Source organism: Myiozetetes cayanensis, unplaced genomic scaffold, assembly GCF_022539395.1.
Source record: "Myiozetetes cayanensis isolate MyiCay16 unplaced genomic scaffold, myiCay2020 scf4, whole genome shotgun sequence".
Taxonomy (NCBI): domain Eukaryota; kingdom Metazoa; phylum Chordata; class Aves; order Passeriformes; family Tyrannidae; genus Myiozetetes; species Myiozetetes cayanensis.
In genome coordinates, this window is record NW_026087631.1 from 20,885,583 (window position 1) to 20,899,029 (window position 13,447).

Here is a 13,447-nt window from a genome sequence, read left to right on the forward strand (position 1 = left end):
TTGTTACAACACTTAAAGTTCCTTTATTCCTATAATATTCAATCTCCACCAACCACATAGTTTAGTTCATATTACATGTTGCATCCCTTGGATTCTATTCTAATTTATAATAGTGACTAAGTTGGATTTTTATTTCTTAATATGAATACTTTATCTTTGTGTATAGGAAGTACATTTATATGTAATTATGCTTAGAAAGGAAGTTGACAGTTATCAAAAACAGGCTGTTCAAGCACAGCCTATTAAAATGTAACCCTGCTTAATCCCTCCCTGTTTTCTTCAGTTGATTACAAAGTAATTCCTGTGCTGCATATGTCTTAGAAAACTTTAGTAAATTACTCGTATGCAGAGATGTTTGTGATGGGCTTGCATTGGAGTACTCTGAAACTGCTTTTTCCTTAAGTTTCCATTTTGAAAAGACTCGGTGACAGGTTGAAGTGGGCTGAACTATAATGTTGTAGTGCCATGAAAAGTTGTGGGTTTCAAGTGCTCTAGTCCCCTAAGCTTTTTTCTGTTCTTGAGGAACCTGATGAAATGCAGGGCCTATTTACATGGCAGAGGCTTTTCAAATTACTAGAAATTGTTTTCACTACCTCTGTCCTTCTTTGGTCCTCAGCAGCGCCACAGCAAAAGGGTCCTCTGAGAGACCCAGAAGGTATTCTGTTGTCTAATTTCCTCTGTCTCCACAGAAGCCATCCCAAAAGCAACGATGCCTTTTTGATCCTTTAAATACCCTCTCCTGAGATAATCTATGCCAAGACTGCACGGGACCTCAGGACCAGTCACAATGGGGTGTTTTTGCCATTCATTCCCAGCCAGGCTCACTTCAGCTTCCAGTATAGTCAGCTGTTGGGATTCCCCTGTCACCCCAGAAACAGAGATGGATTTTCCCCCTAAATATCTTGATGGTATCAGGGTACATTATCTGCCAGTGTCAACTAAAGACTTATACTCTGAGAACCAAAGAAGGACAGGTACTGATCGCTACTACAGCGTGCACTGTCGACAATACTGCACCAACTGGGACTCTGTGGTCCCCATCCATGAGATGATTTGTGAACTGGAGAGCCACGGAGAGGTCAGCGAGACTCCTTCACTCTTTAATAGTCCCATATGGCCAGTGCAAGAGTCCAGTGGAGAGTGGAGACTGACAGTAGACTATTGTGGCCTGAAGAAAGTCACACCATGACCGAGTGCTGCTGTGTGATATGTGCTGGAACTTCAGTACAAACTGGAGTCCAAGGCAGCAAAGTGATGCCACCACTGGCATTGCTAATGCATTTTTCTCCATTCCTTTGGCATCAAGAGTGCAGACCAATTTAATTTCTCCTGGTGTGGTGTCCAGTACACTTGGAAACAACTGCCCCAGGGGTGGAAACACGGTCCCACTATCTGTTATGAACTGATTCAGACTGCACTGGAAAGGGGTGAGGCTCCAGAAGACTTGCAATACATTGATGACATCATTGTGTGGGGCAACACAGCAGAGGAATTTTTTGAGAAAGGAATTTTTTGAGAAAGGAGGATAATTCAAATCCTCCTGAAGGCCAGTTTTGCCATAAAGCAAAGTGAGGTCAAGGGACCTGCCCAGGAAATTCAGTCTTTAGGACTAAAGTGTCAAGATGGTTGTCATTAGACTCCAACAGACATGGTCAACAAAACAGCAGCTACATCCCCACCAAACAGCAAAAAGGAAACACAGGCTTTCCTAGGCACTGTGAGTTTGTGGAGAGTGCATATTCCAAATTACAGTCAGATTATAAACCCTCTCTATCATATGACCCAGAAGAAGAGTAATTTCATGTGCAGTCCTGAAAAAAACAAGCTTTTCGAATTAATTAACTTAGACATTGCTCTTACAGAAGCCCTTGGGTCAGTCAGGACAGGACAAAATGTGAAAAATGTGCTCTACACTGCAGCCGGGGAAATGATCCTTCCTGGAGTCTTTGCAAAAAGTACCCGGCAACCCATGGGGTTTTGGGGTTGGGGATACAAAGGATCTGAGGCCCATTACACCCCAACTGAAAAAGAGGTATTGGCAGCTTATGAAGGGGTTCGAGCTGCTTCAGAAATGACTGGCAGTGAAGCACAGCTCCTCCTGCCAGTGTTGGTCTGCATGCTCAAAGGGAAAGTCCGTTCCACACAACGTGCCACTGATGCTACATGGAGTAAGTGGATCGCAGTGATCACACAGTGAGGTCAAATAGCAAGCTGCAGTCACCCAGGATCTTGGAAGTCATCACAAACTGGCCCAAAAGCAAAAATTTTGGGGTAGCATCAGAAGAGGAGGAGGAGGAGAAGGTGACACATACTTAGGAGGCTCCACCATGTAATCAGCTCTCTTTACTGGCAATTCCTGCGTAATTGTAGAGATACATCAAAAGTGGGATAGGACTCGATGAAGTCTTATGCCATGAGTCACAGAATCTATTGAGGGACAGGTGGATCAAATCAGGTTGCAGAGCTGAGAGCTCTCCAGTTGGCTTTGTATACCACTGAACAAGAGAAATGGGTAGTGTTCTACCTCTACACTGACTTGTGTGGTAGCAAATGCTCTGTGGGGATGGAAAAAGATGGATTAGCAGCACAGAGAGAAACCCAGTTGGCCTGCTAAACTGTGGCAAGACATCACTACCTGGATAGAGAAGTTGGCTATAAAGGTACATCATGTAGATGCACATGTACCCAAGAGTCGGGCTACTGAAGAATGACACAACAACGCACAGGTGGATCAAGCTGCCAGGATTAAACAGTCTCAGGTGGATCTGGGCTGGTAACATAAGGGTAAATTATTTCTGGCTTGGTGGGCCCATGACACCTCAGGTCATCAGGGAAGAGATGCAATGGACAGATGGGCTTGTGATTGAAGGGTGGAGTTAACCATGGATGCTATTTCTCAGGTTTTCTATAACTCTGAAACATGTGCTACACTCAAGCAGGCCAAGTGGGTTAAGCCTCTGTGGCATGGTGAATAATGATCAAAATATAATAGGGGAAGGCCTGGCACACTGATTACATCACACTCCTGCAAACCCACAAAAGCAAGCACTACATGCTTACAATTGTAGAAGTATCAGCTGGTGGCTGGAGATATACCCTGTACCTTACACTACTGCCAGGAGCCTTGAAAAGCAGGTTCTGTGGCAACACACACCCTAGAAAGAATTGAGTTGGACAAAGGGACTCATTTCAAAGATGATCTCATAGACACCTGGACCAGAGAGCATGGGATTGAGTGGGTATATCATATTCCCTACCATATTGAACAGTACAGTGAACTTTTAAAAACCACATTGAAAGCAATGGGACCTTCAAGCATCGGGATCTATATTTAGCAAAGGCCACCTGGTTAGATAACACTGGAGACTCTACCAATAGAGCTGGCCCTGCCCAATCAAAACCTCCACATACAATAGAAGGGATTAAGTCACCATGGTGCACTTGAGGAACGTGTCAGGGAAACCTACCTCAAGGAAAGGCAAACCCATCTGTGGAATTGGTTTTACTCAAGGAATTAAGAGCACGTGGTGGGTAACACAGAGGGATGGGGAAACATGATGTGTACCTCAAGGGGATTTGATTTTTTGGGTGAGAAAAACCTGTAATTTTGAATTCTGTAATATTGGTTGCTGAATGACACTGCCACTGTATACCATAACTACCATGGACAGTGAGTATGGACTGCTCAAGATATAACCAGTCATGAGTTCCTGATCCAGCTCACCACCTCCTGACAGCACACCAGCCCTCCTGGAAGCCCCAGAAGACATCTAGAGTGTATAGAACCCACAATCATGGACTAACTGAACTCAAAAGACATCTTGGAGGGACAGCAGTTGACTATGGAAATGATACCTGTGCTTGTGTATATATGTATATAAATGTATATAGTTGGAAGGTGTAGGCTCTGGGCATGACATAGGTGGTATAGAGTAAGGGGTGGATAATGTCCTGGTTCTGGCCAGGACAGGGTTAATTTTTGCAGCAGCCAGGAGTAGGCATGTCTGGGACACGGAAGTTGTTCTATACCACCTCACATTACTGTTGGGGGCAGGGGAAAGGGACTGTCTTCCAGGGAGAAGGAGTTCCTTCCAGTCAAGAAAACATGGTTGAGGGAGAGATCTGGTATTGTGTCAGGGGGAAGGGGAAGTGTTCCATCTGAATCATTGCTTTTCTTATACCCTCTATTCATTAATATTGTTGCTGTTGCTGTTCATTTTCCTATCTCATTACTGTTTCCAGTAAATTGTTCTTATCTTAACCAATGATCTTTGCGTTTCGCAGTTTTCCAATTCTCCTCTCATCCTACCACAGCAAGGAGGGGAGGGGAAAACAGGGAAGCAAGAGCATCAGTGTGATTTGGAGAGTCTTAGTGAGAGCATTGAATTGGAGAGTGCCATTCCTAAAGTATGACAGATTATTACTCAAGGGACTCATGAAAGATAACATATTAAAACAAACTGACTTTCATTATTATTAATTCATACAGTGGGAGAGTGATTGTAAGAAGTGCGCTTTCATACATATGACCTTGAAATTAATAAACCAACTTTTTATTATTTCCATTTGAAATGTAGAATGCAATTAATTAATAGCACATCATCATTGTTGAAGACAGAAGAGAAAAAAGTGTTAAACATCTCTGCCTTGTCTGTGTCCCTGTTTGTGAGACTCTTCTTACCATATAATGGGCCAATGTTATTTTTGCAGTGCCTTTTGCTATTGACATATTAAAAAAAGATTTTGATTTTCTCCACAGTATTGGCCAGCTTTAATTGAGCTTTAGCCACATGAATTTTCTCTGTGCAGTGGCAAGCTCCCGTGTCATTTGACCTTGCTTCCACTGGCCATACACCTTTTTTCATTGTATTTGCTCTGGAAGAAGATCCTTGCTCTGTCAAGCTACCTTCTGCCTTGTCTGCTTGACTTCTGGTATTTTGGAATCGCCTGCTCCTGTTGTGTTAGGCGGTGGTGCTTAAAAAGCGACCAGCACTGATGTATGCCAGCACCCTCAAAAGCGTTTTCCCAGGGAACCTTACTAACTACTGCCCTGAGCAGCCTGATTTCCTCATATCTAGGGTTGAAATTTTGCTGGCACTTTCCTGTTATCAGAGATTGCTACGTGGTTTCTGTGGCCAAAATGGCCACCTACTGCCACTTAAAACAAGAGCCCCTCTCTTTTAACAAATCAAATGAAAGCAACAAAACAAGGGGGGCAACTTTTCTAGTCATCTCTCTTAGTACCTATACCATGAAGTTATACTGGTATTTTAGGAATCTTTTGGACCTGTTTGTACCAGCTCTGTTGTATTCCCAGTTAACATCTGGGAATTGAAGTCCCCCATAAGGACAAGGGCAGTCGATTTAGAGATGTCCCTTAGTTCCTTAAAGATTTAACTCATCACTGTCATCATCCTGGCTGGATGGCTTATGGTAGACCTCCACAATTACATCAACTTTGTTTACCCCTTAATCCTTATGCCAAGGCTCTCAACTGTGCCATTTCCAACTGCAGGCGCCATGCATTCCAGCCCCTCCATTACTTACAGTACCGCTACCCTGTCTTGCCTGCTCTACTTGATCCCTCCTGGAGAGTCTGTAACTGTCCACCATGGTACTTCAGTCACAGAACTCATCCCACCAGGTTTTGCTTATGCTGATGATGTCGTATCTCTCGAATGGGTCACAGCTTCTGTCTCCTCTTGCTTGTTTCTCATGCAGGATGCATTGGTGCTAGGAACATTCCAAGTGCAGTTCATTGTAGCCAACACACTGGGAAGCAGACTGAAGGATCTCACTAGCGCTCAGTCCCTCAAATTTTGGTGTTCCATTGCATTATCACTTGCAAGCCTGATTTTGTCTCCTTCCTTCTTTCAATCTAGTTTAAAGCTCTATCAATCACCCCTGCTAACTCCAGTGCAAAAACCCTTTTCCCCCTCTGAGAAAACGGCATCCCATCAGGTGTCAGTGGAAGTGATGTTGCACACTGTTCTTGGCCCTGAGGCAACTAGTGTGTTTGATGATACAGTGGAAATCTAACCCTCAGGTTAGATTGACAGGACTCATTGGATCTAGCCATCAAAGTAACAGGTATCCCTGTACTCCACTTGGAACTAAGGAGATGTTTGAGCTGTTTCTGCCATTCTTCTTCAGAAATTCTCCCTCCTCCAGGTGTAGCTTCTATCTGTCCACTTTCTCTACTGAAAAACCTTCCTCCCACCACTGCTTCTCAAATTTACTACCCATGAGGGATTTTTTGGCAATGCAGTCTCCCTCTGGGAAGCTGCAGCTTGACCACATACCTTTCACCAGGCAGGGAATGATTTATTAATAAATTATCTGCACTGAGCTGATGTGTGCAGGTATTTCTGCCTTTCCAGAGTATAGTTGTACATGCTTTGGTGTTTGAGTGATAACACCTCGAAACTTATATTGACACCTAACAAAATCATAATGAGAAAAAGGGATGTTTAGGAATCGCGTCTTGTAAAGAATTCTTATGACAGGCATTTTCCTTTAAATGTTAATACATTTTTAAAAGACACCACTTCAAACACAAAGCTGTTTACTGAAGCTATTTACTTCTGACTTTTCAAAATAATTCAGCAAATGGATAAGACATTGGTTTATCAATTAAAGTCAAATAGGCTTTCTTCAAATGAAAAAGAATTAGGCTTTAAAATTAGTCTTTGATATGAAAAATAAACTTCAAATTTAGTCATGAAAAATGTTCTGATCAAGTTTGGCAACCAAATAATGAATTGTGAGAGATTAATAGGAAATTAGTTGAGATAAACATACAATTGTGAAACCTTTATCCAGGTTTAGGATTTATCAGCATTCAACTTGTCACTTTGATTTTGTGAATAAAGTCTACACTTTTCCATACATTATGTGTATCTTATTTGTCTGATAAATGAAATGATCTTCTTTGAAATTCTAGCAGTTTAGCATTGCTTATTTTTTTTTGTTCCCTCTCTTTTTTCCTAGGCCTATTTGTTGTTGTTTTGTATTAATCTATTCCAAACAAGTTATCTTAGTGTTTCCCATTTAAGTGTCTCAAAAAGATAGCAGAAAGAAGTTACACTAATAATAACAAAATAAGGAGTGACTCTACCCAAAACAAGCTGTACCAGGGGAAAGCAACAGTGATTCTTGTCTGTTAAATGAGTATCACCTTTACTTCAAAACACATCTATGTTCTCCAGATGTGTGTGTAAGCAGTCTGTCAACCACCACGAGCAGAAGAGTGCCTGTGTACACAACTGACCTCTATTAGCCTTCCCTAAAGCTTGCTATGTTGTTATTTATTTTTTGCTTTGACTTTTTAACCTTCTTTATTTATGGGTACTCAGCCTTATATTATCTTTTTATCTTTGTCTCATCAACTCCCCATCTCTTTTCCTATCTGGTCTGAAACTCTGTATCTCCTCTCCACAGCACATCTCTAAAGTTCCCTGCCTGCTCCTTCTTGCTTGTGTCACATTTCTGCAATGGAGCTGCTTAACTGCACAAGGGTGAGGGCATGATTTACTGGTAGAAAACACGCTGTGAAAACTATGTTGCAACAAAAATCACAAAAATCACAAAAAGCAGGGACAGCTTTCCTGCCATGGGGATGTTGTGGATGATCACTGTCACCTGATAGAGAGCATGGATCAGGGGTGGGCAAGGCATCCCGCTGTGGCTTTGCACAGTGGGGAAGAGACTGAGGAAACACTGAAGGCTTTGGTTTCCTTCAGCAGCTTCTTGAGATTGTACACTTGCAGTCCAGCTCTGCTTCCAGGCCCATAGTATACCTCTGATGTGAAGGGTGCTTCATTTTTTCTGCTCCCGGAAAGACAACAAGCTTGCAGGGTTGGCCCAAGCCACAACCAGAACATGCCTATACAGAAGCTTTGAGCATACCTGGCACATAGCCAGTCTTAGGCTTACCTCTAAACAACGATGTGGGCATTGGTGCAATCTCATTTTCTTGGGGAAAGAGTGTGCCTGCTGGAGGTTGAGTGGAGATGTATGTACATACTAGCAATACGAGTGGCTGTGGGTGAATGCTGGACAAACATTTTGTCTAAATGTAAGACCTGGTTCAAAATCAAGAACTGATGTCTAAGACTTCTCTCTGTTGCTGTGAATTATGTATCAATAGTGTATGTCTCTATTACAAAGTGTATGTGTTTCCAGTAGGCATGAAGAGTTTGAAGTGGTTGTGGTAATGATGTTAAAATGTGTTCAGAGAAATATTGTAACATGGGTATAAATTACTATAAAGGGTTGAGTGGTACCAGACATTGTGGATAGTTGTGCATTTAGCATCGAAGAATAAGCAAAGTCAAAGCCTTTAATCACAATGGTTGATGCTTACTTGGAAAAATGTTTGTCTGACTGCAGGCACGGAACCCGTTGTGCTGGAGAAGTGGCAGCTACGGCAAACAACTCACACTGCACAGTAGGAATCGCCTTTAATGCCAAGATTGGAGGTATGTGAAACAATCTCCCACCAAAAACAAAAAAAGTAACCAAAGAGCCATTTGTGATAAATGGTGCATTCAGAACTTTCTCAACAAGAGAAGGAGATTTGTATGGACAACAAACCTAGCTGTGTTAGCAAGAAAAGCTCGTTTGTGGAGTGGTCGTTCAATACCAGTACTGAAGGAGTTTGTGTGCAGTATTCCTTCTGCACTGCTCTCTGGAACACTGTAAACCAAAAAATAGAAAGGTGAGGCTTTTGATGGAAACACAAACCCCAGAATTAGGACATTTGGGTTTTCTCACATATTCAGAGCTCTAGGTGATGAACTTTGACAAACCATAAGTAAATGCACACATCAGGAATATTGCCTTGTGTATTGTTCCCAAAAAAACCACTGTCAAAACGTAATGCATTATTGTGTTGTTTGGCTGTGGTTGGAGAGAATGTTCTTTTGATCCCTCTGTGTGATCAGATTATTGCCTAGAAAACAAGATTTAATCGCACATTTTTGTTCATTCAGCCAAGAGTTCCAAGAGGTTTCTGTGAATTCTTAGTCATTGGCTCCTAAGTGAAGATCTTTGGTTTGTGGTGATGATTATCAAGATGTCATCTATATGTCTCCTAGGATGTAGCCTCTCTGTGACAGGTTGTAACACTTCTAGTGAAGTTTCATCCTGAACTTTAGATGAAGTCATGGGATTGGTATATTGGCTTTCAGTAGAAAGACCTGTAGCTCAAATTCATTAGTTGTTGATTTTTGAAATAAAGCCTAAAATAGAGCCCATCTGTGGAAACAGAAACATCTTTATCTCTATATACACCAGAGAACAGTTCAAAACATATGAGCAGGCAGAGTTGAGGCCTTGTTTCCACAATTAATAATACTGCATCTGTTCTCTACTAGATAGTACAAGTTTGATCCAAATCAAATGTGAGCACATCTGCATTTCAAATTAGCTAAAGCACACATCAACATCCTCATGTCAGCTTTCTGTTTTCCTGCTGGTTTCAAGAGGGTAGACAATACCTAACCCAGGATAAGGTTAGAGTGACGCAGGAAAAAGAATTCCCCTCAGGTGGAGAGCCTACCTACACAAAACTACCCTGTCACAATGATTTAGAAAATCAGAAGTGGTCAAATGAGTGAGTTTATGACAGATGAACAGGTTGTCTCATGTGGACATGGCGTTTAGCCATGTACCAGCAGCTGTGAAATCATATTTGTTGAGTTGTCAAACCAGAATCAGAGTTAGTGCACTGATAGAGATAAGAGATGCCTTCTGGGGAAGTTTCATTTGTGAATGGAATAGTCACACAACCTGCAACAGCTTAGGCATGGCCTTGAAACATTCTCCAGGAGTAACAGTGACATCTTAATAGGCTATTATTTATTAAGCATTAGGAATGTGCTATATAGGAATGTGTGTATAATAAATACCCTCGAGGGATATCAGCTGATTTATGGCTTTCTCTAAATGTAGTGAAAAACTGATTCAAATGGACATACTATGAATGCAGGTAATATGAACAGTAAAGACTGCATATGTGTGCCTTTTAATTATTTATTTTTAAAAGAAAACTGTAAATTAGTAACAATGTGTAAACTTCACTGGCGGTACCACCTTTTAAAAGCATCTTTACTTGAAAATAACACTTAAGAAGGCTCAGCAGATAATCTGCTGAGAAAATTAGAGGCAAGAGGAAATTCCAGGAAAGGGAGGTAAAGCTTCCTCTTCCACGAGTTGAGTATATTTAAGAGTTTTGCTGCTGCTGACCTCTACTTGGTATGCCTCAGAAAAGCCATAAGCTACACATTTGAATGTGCGGTGGTTGTGTTCCCTTTGCACAGGCCAGATAAAGTGTAAAAATATTGAATCATATAATGCTGAACTAGTATTCAGCTTGCTTGTTTCCCAGGGATTCAAAGACCCTCCTGGAGCTTTCTTGAAGAAGAAACTAGAGTTGAGGTAAAGCAATTACATTCTCCTTGCATAGAGGAGCACCTGGTGGCAGGTTGTGATGTTGAATTTGCTCCATCAAGATAAGTATTTTTTACTTCAAACTAAAAAGCATCTCTGGACATGTAAGGGATACTAAGGAGATAAAGCAAGAGAGAGAAAAATCTGTCCCATCAGTATTCCCTCAAATGCTGGCAGCTGAGCAAATGCAATTAATGATCTTTGTGATGAGAAGTTGTTAACAAGACACCCATCAATAATGCCCCCTTTTTTCCTAAATGTGTTTGTACTCCTTTTCTCATTTCCAAACATTTAAGAACTTCTGATAACAAATAGGTAAGAAACAAGATCCTTAGAAAGTTTAAGCTTTCCCCTACAATGGTATAAGTGGGGATGTGATCTGCAGAAAAGAAAATTTGAGTAAAATTACAGTCTGGACCTTCAGTTTTTTACAGGTTGTGACAAGTTTCTTATAAAAAATTGTGCAAGTTTTTGCTTAGCTAAGCTACAGTCCCTTTTACTACAAGAAACTAGTGCGCCAAAGGGATAGATCATTTTTAAAAAGTTACTCTCTGGAGTAATCACATAAAAACAAGTTACTATGTACAGAGCTTGTGAGATTTTTTTATAAGAAAGATTGGTTAACATGCTATTATTGTTGCAAACTGATTGTGGAAATTGCAAAGCATCTGTGGGGATTTGGGTGCTTAGCTACTTGGCTGGGCTCAAGCCCTGATGGGAAAACAGTTACACTGAATTATGGCATAACAGATGTATATTGTCATCAGCTGATGAGGAATTAGTTCAGCTGTTTCTTTAAGACAGATGCTGATTAGAAACAAGCATTGTAAAAGAAAACTTGCTTTCAGCTCAGTTTTGCCTGTTTTCTGTGATTCACTGAAAATTTCTTCTGAGTTAAATGCTACTTAAAATTTGGGAATTACTGCAAATGTTGGGAAAAGTTTGCAGGTCTCTAAAGTCTTAGGCAGAACAGTCTGTGAACGCAGTCTTTTAATTACCCTCTGGACAGCTTTTGTTGCCCTATCACCACATACCAAATGCAGTATGAAAGTTTTGTGATCAGCAGAATTAAGTACTGCAGACATTGGGAGGAGGGAGGGAGGGAGGAAGGAAGCAAGGAAGGAAGATTATTTTCATTGTAAATATCCAGTGAGATGTCTGTTATTCAAAGTCATCTTTCACAGAATCATTTAGGCTGGAAAAGACTTCTTAAGAAGTCTTAGTGCCTCATCCAGTCATTTCTGGCACAGCTTGAGGCTGTGTCCTCTCAACCTGTCACTAGTTGCCAGATAGAAGAGGCCAACCACCACCTTACTATGACCTTCTTTCAGACAATAGTAGAGAGTGAAAAGGTCTATCCTGAGCCTCCTTTTATCCAGGCTAAACACCCCCAGCTCCCTCAATCATTCCTTGTATGACTTACTCTCTAGGCCCATCGCCAGCTCTGTTGTCCATTTCTGGACATGCTCTAGAATCTCAATATCTTTCTTGAAGGGCCCAGGACTGGACACAGAACTTGAGATGCAGCCTCACCAGTGCGCAGTACAAAAGGGTCCTTCTGGCCCCACATTCTTGATACAAACAAGGATGCCATTGGCCTTCTTGGCCACCTGGCTGCACTGCTGGCTCACATTTAGCTGGCTGTCACCCAGCACAGCCAGGTCCTTTTCCCTGGACTGATTTCCAGCTGCTCTTACCCTGGGGTAGCACTGCCTGGGGTTGATGTGACCCAAGGGCAGGACCTGGCGCTTGCCCTTGTTGAACCTCGCGCAGTTGGTCTTGGCCAATGACTTCAAAGCATGCGTGTCCATTGTTGGCCAGAGAGAACAACAGCTAAGTCACAGCCTTGTTGCTGTTGGTTTAGAATAGCCCACTTCACCATTAACAAAAAAATTCTGGTGTGAATTAATTTAGATGCCAGTTGCAGAATCTGGAATTACTGTTCACCTGTTGTATATAGCATTTAGACTTGCCACACAGTTATAGAGCCATAAAAAAAAGTTTTATTTTCCTTCTTTCAAAACCAGTGTACCTTTATTCTTTATTTAGAACTGATTTTTAAATTATTAATGTTTAATGTACTTTAAAGAAATTTAGAACACAACTTCCACCTAGCATTAATTTTTTCAAATTATGCTGAGGTAGAAGAAAAAAACCCTAGAATCCCAGAGCTGGTTTAATGACTCTTTTTTATAAAGTCCATAGTGAGATTACAGTTTGTAAAAGTTTATTATCTCACAAAACATGGGCATCTGTTGTGTGAACTGAGAAATAGGGTCACTTTACATTTTTGAGTCAAATAGAGTAAGGAAAAAACCAACTCCTCTTTCAACAAAGCAACCCCTATGCCTTTTGTTAATTGGAAATTAAAGTCTTGGTAAACAAGACAAGTTTGTTTAATCTGAGCTCAAAAGCCAAATGAAATGTGTCTGTATTTAAAATATGTAAATTTGGCTTATAAATAGCATTGACCTTTTAAAGGGGATGGAATCTGATTTGTTCATTTTGGAAGTAATAATTCCTCTGTATTATCATACAGTTATTAAATTTTTATTTAATATTTAGCCTCCCTTTGATCACATGTCACACTAACTGTATGTAGAGTTTTTTTCAGTTAAAACTGGCATTGGTGGTTTTATCAGTCAGATTTAACCACCATCAAAGTGTTAGAGTTAGTCAAAAGAACAACTTCCAGGCTTTCTCAGTTTTCAGATTTTAACAGACTTTATTCAGTCTAGTAATCTTAAAACATCATGAGGCCTTTAGCTTTAGAAGTGCTTGTGCCTTGACTTGTCCGAAGCCATATAAATGGGTTCTTTTAACACAAGAATTTCAGATTATACCTTACAAAAGCTTCTTCTGCAAGAGAAGGATGTTCACAATATTGTAATTTTAGGTTGAATAATGTTACATATTTCTTCATAACTTCCTGTAATTGCCTTGGTACAGTGTGTTGTAGTAGTTGTCTACACACAAGAGTTCTCCCCAGTTTCTT

The 13,447-nt window shown here is 40.9% G+C and overlaps 1 protein-coding gene across 3 annotated transcripts in view; it reads left to right on the plus strand.

Annotated features, from left to right (window-relative positions):
• The window catches only part of PCSK5 (proprotein convertase subtilisin/kexin type 5), a 233,342-nt gene that overhangs the window by 81,562 nt on the left and 138,333 nt on the right, over positions 1–13,447 (plus strand). For all 3 annotated transcript variants that reach the window (XM_050329291.1, XM_050329293.1, XM_050329292.1), the window contains exon 6: positions 8,392–8,480. In XM_050329291.1, the coding sequence (XP_050185248.1) occupies positions 8,392–8,480 (89 nt within the window). The remainder of the gene's footprint in view (positions 1–8,391; positions 8,481–13,447) is intronic.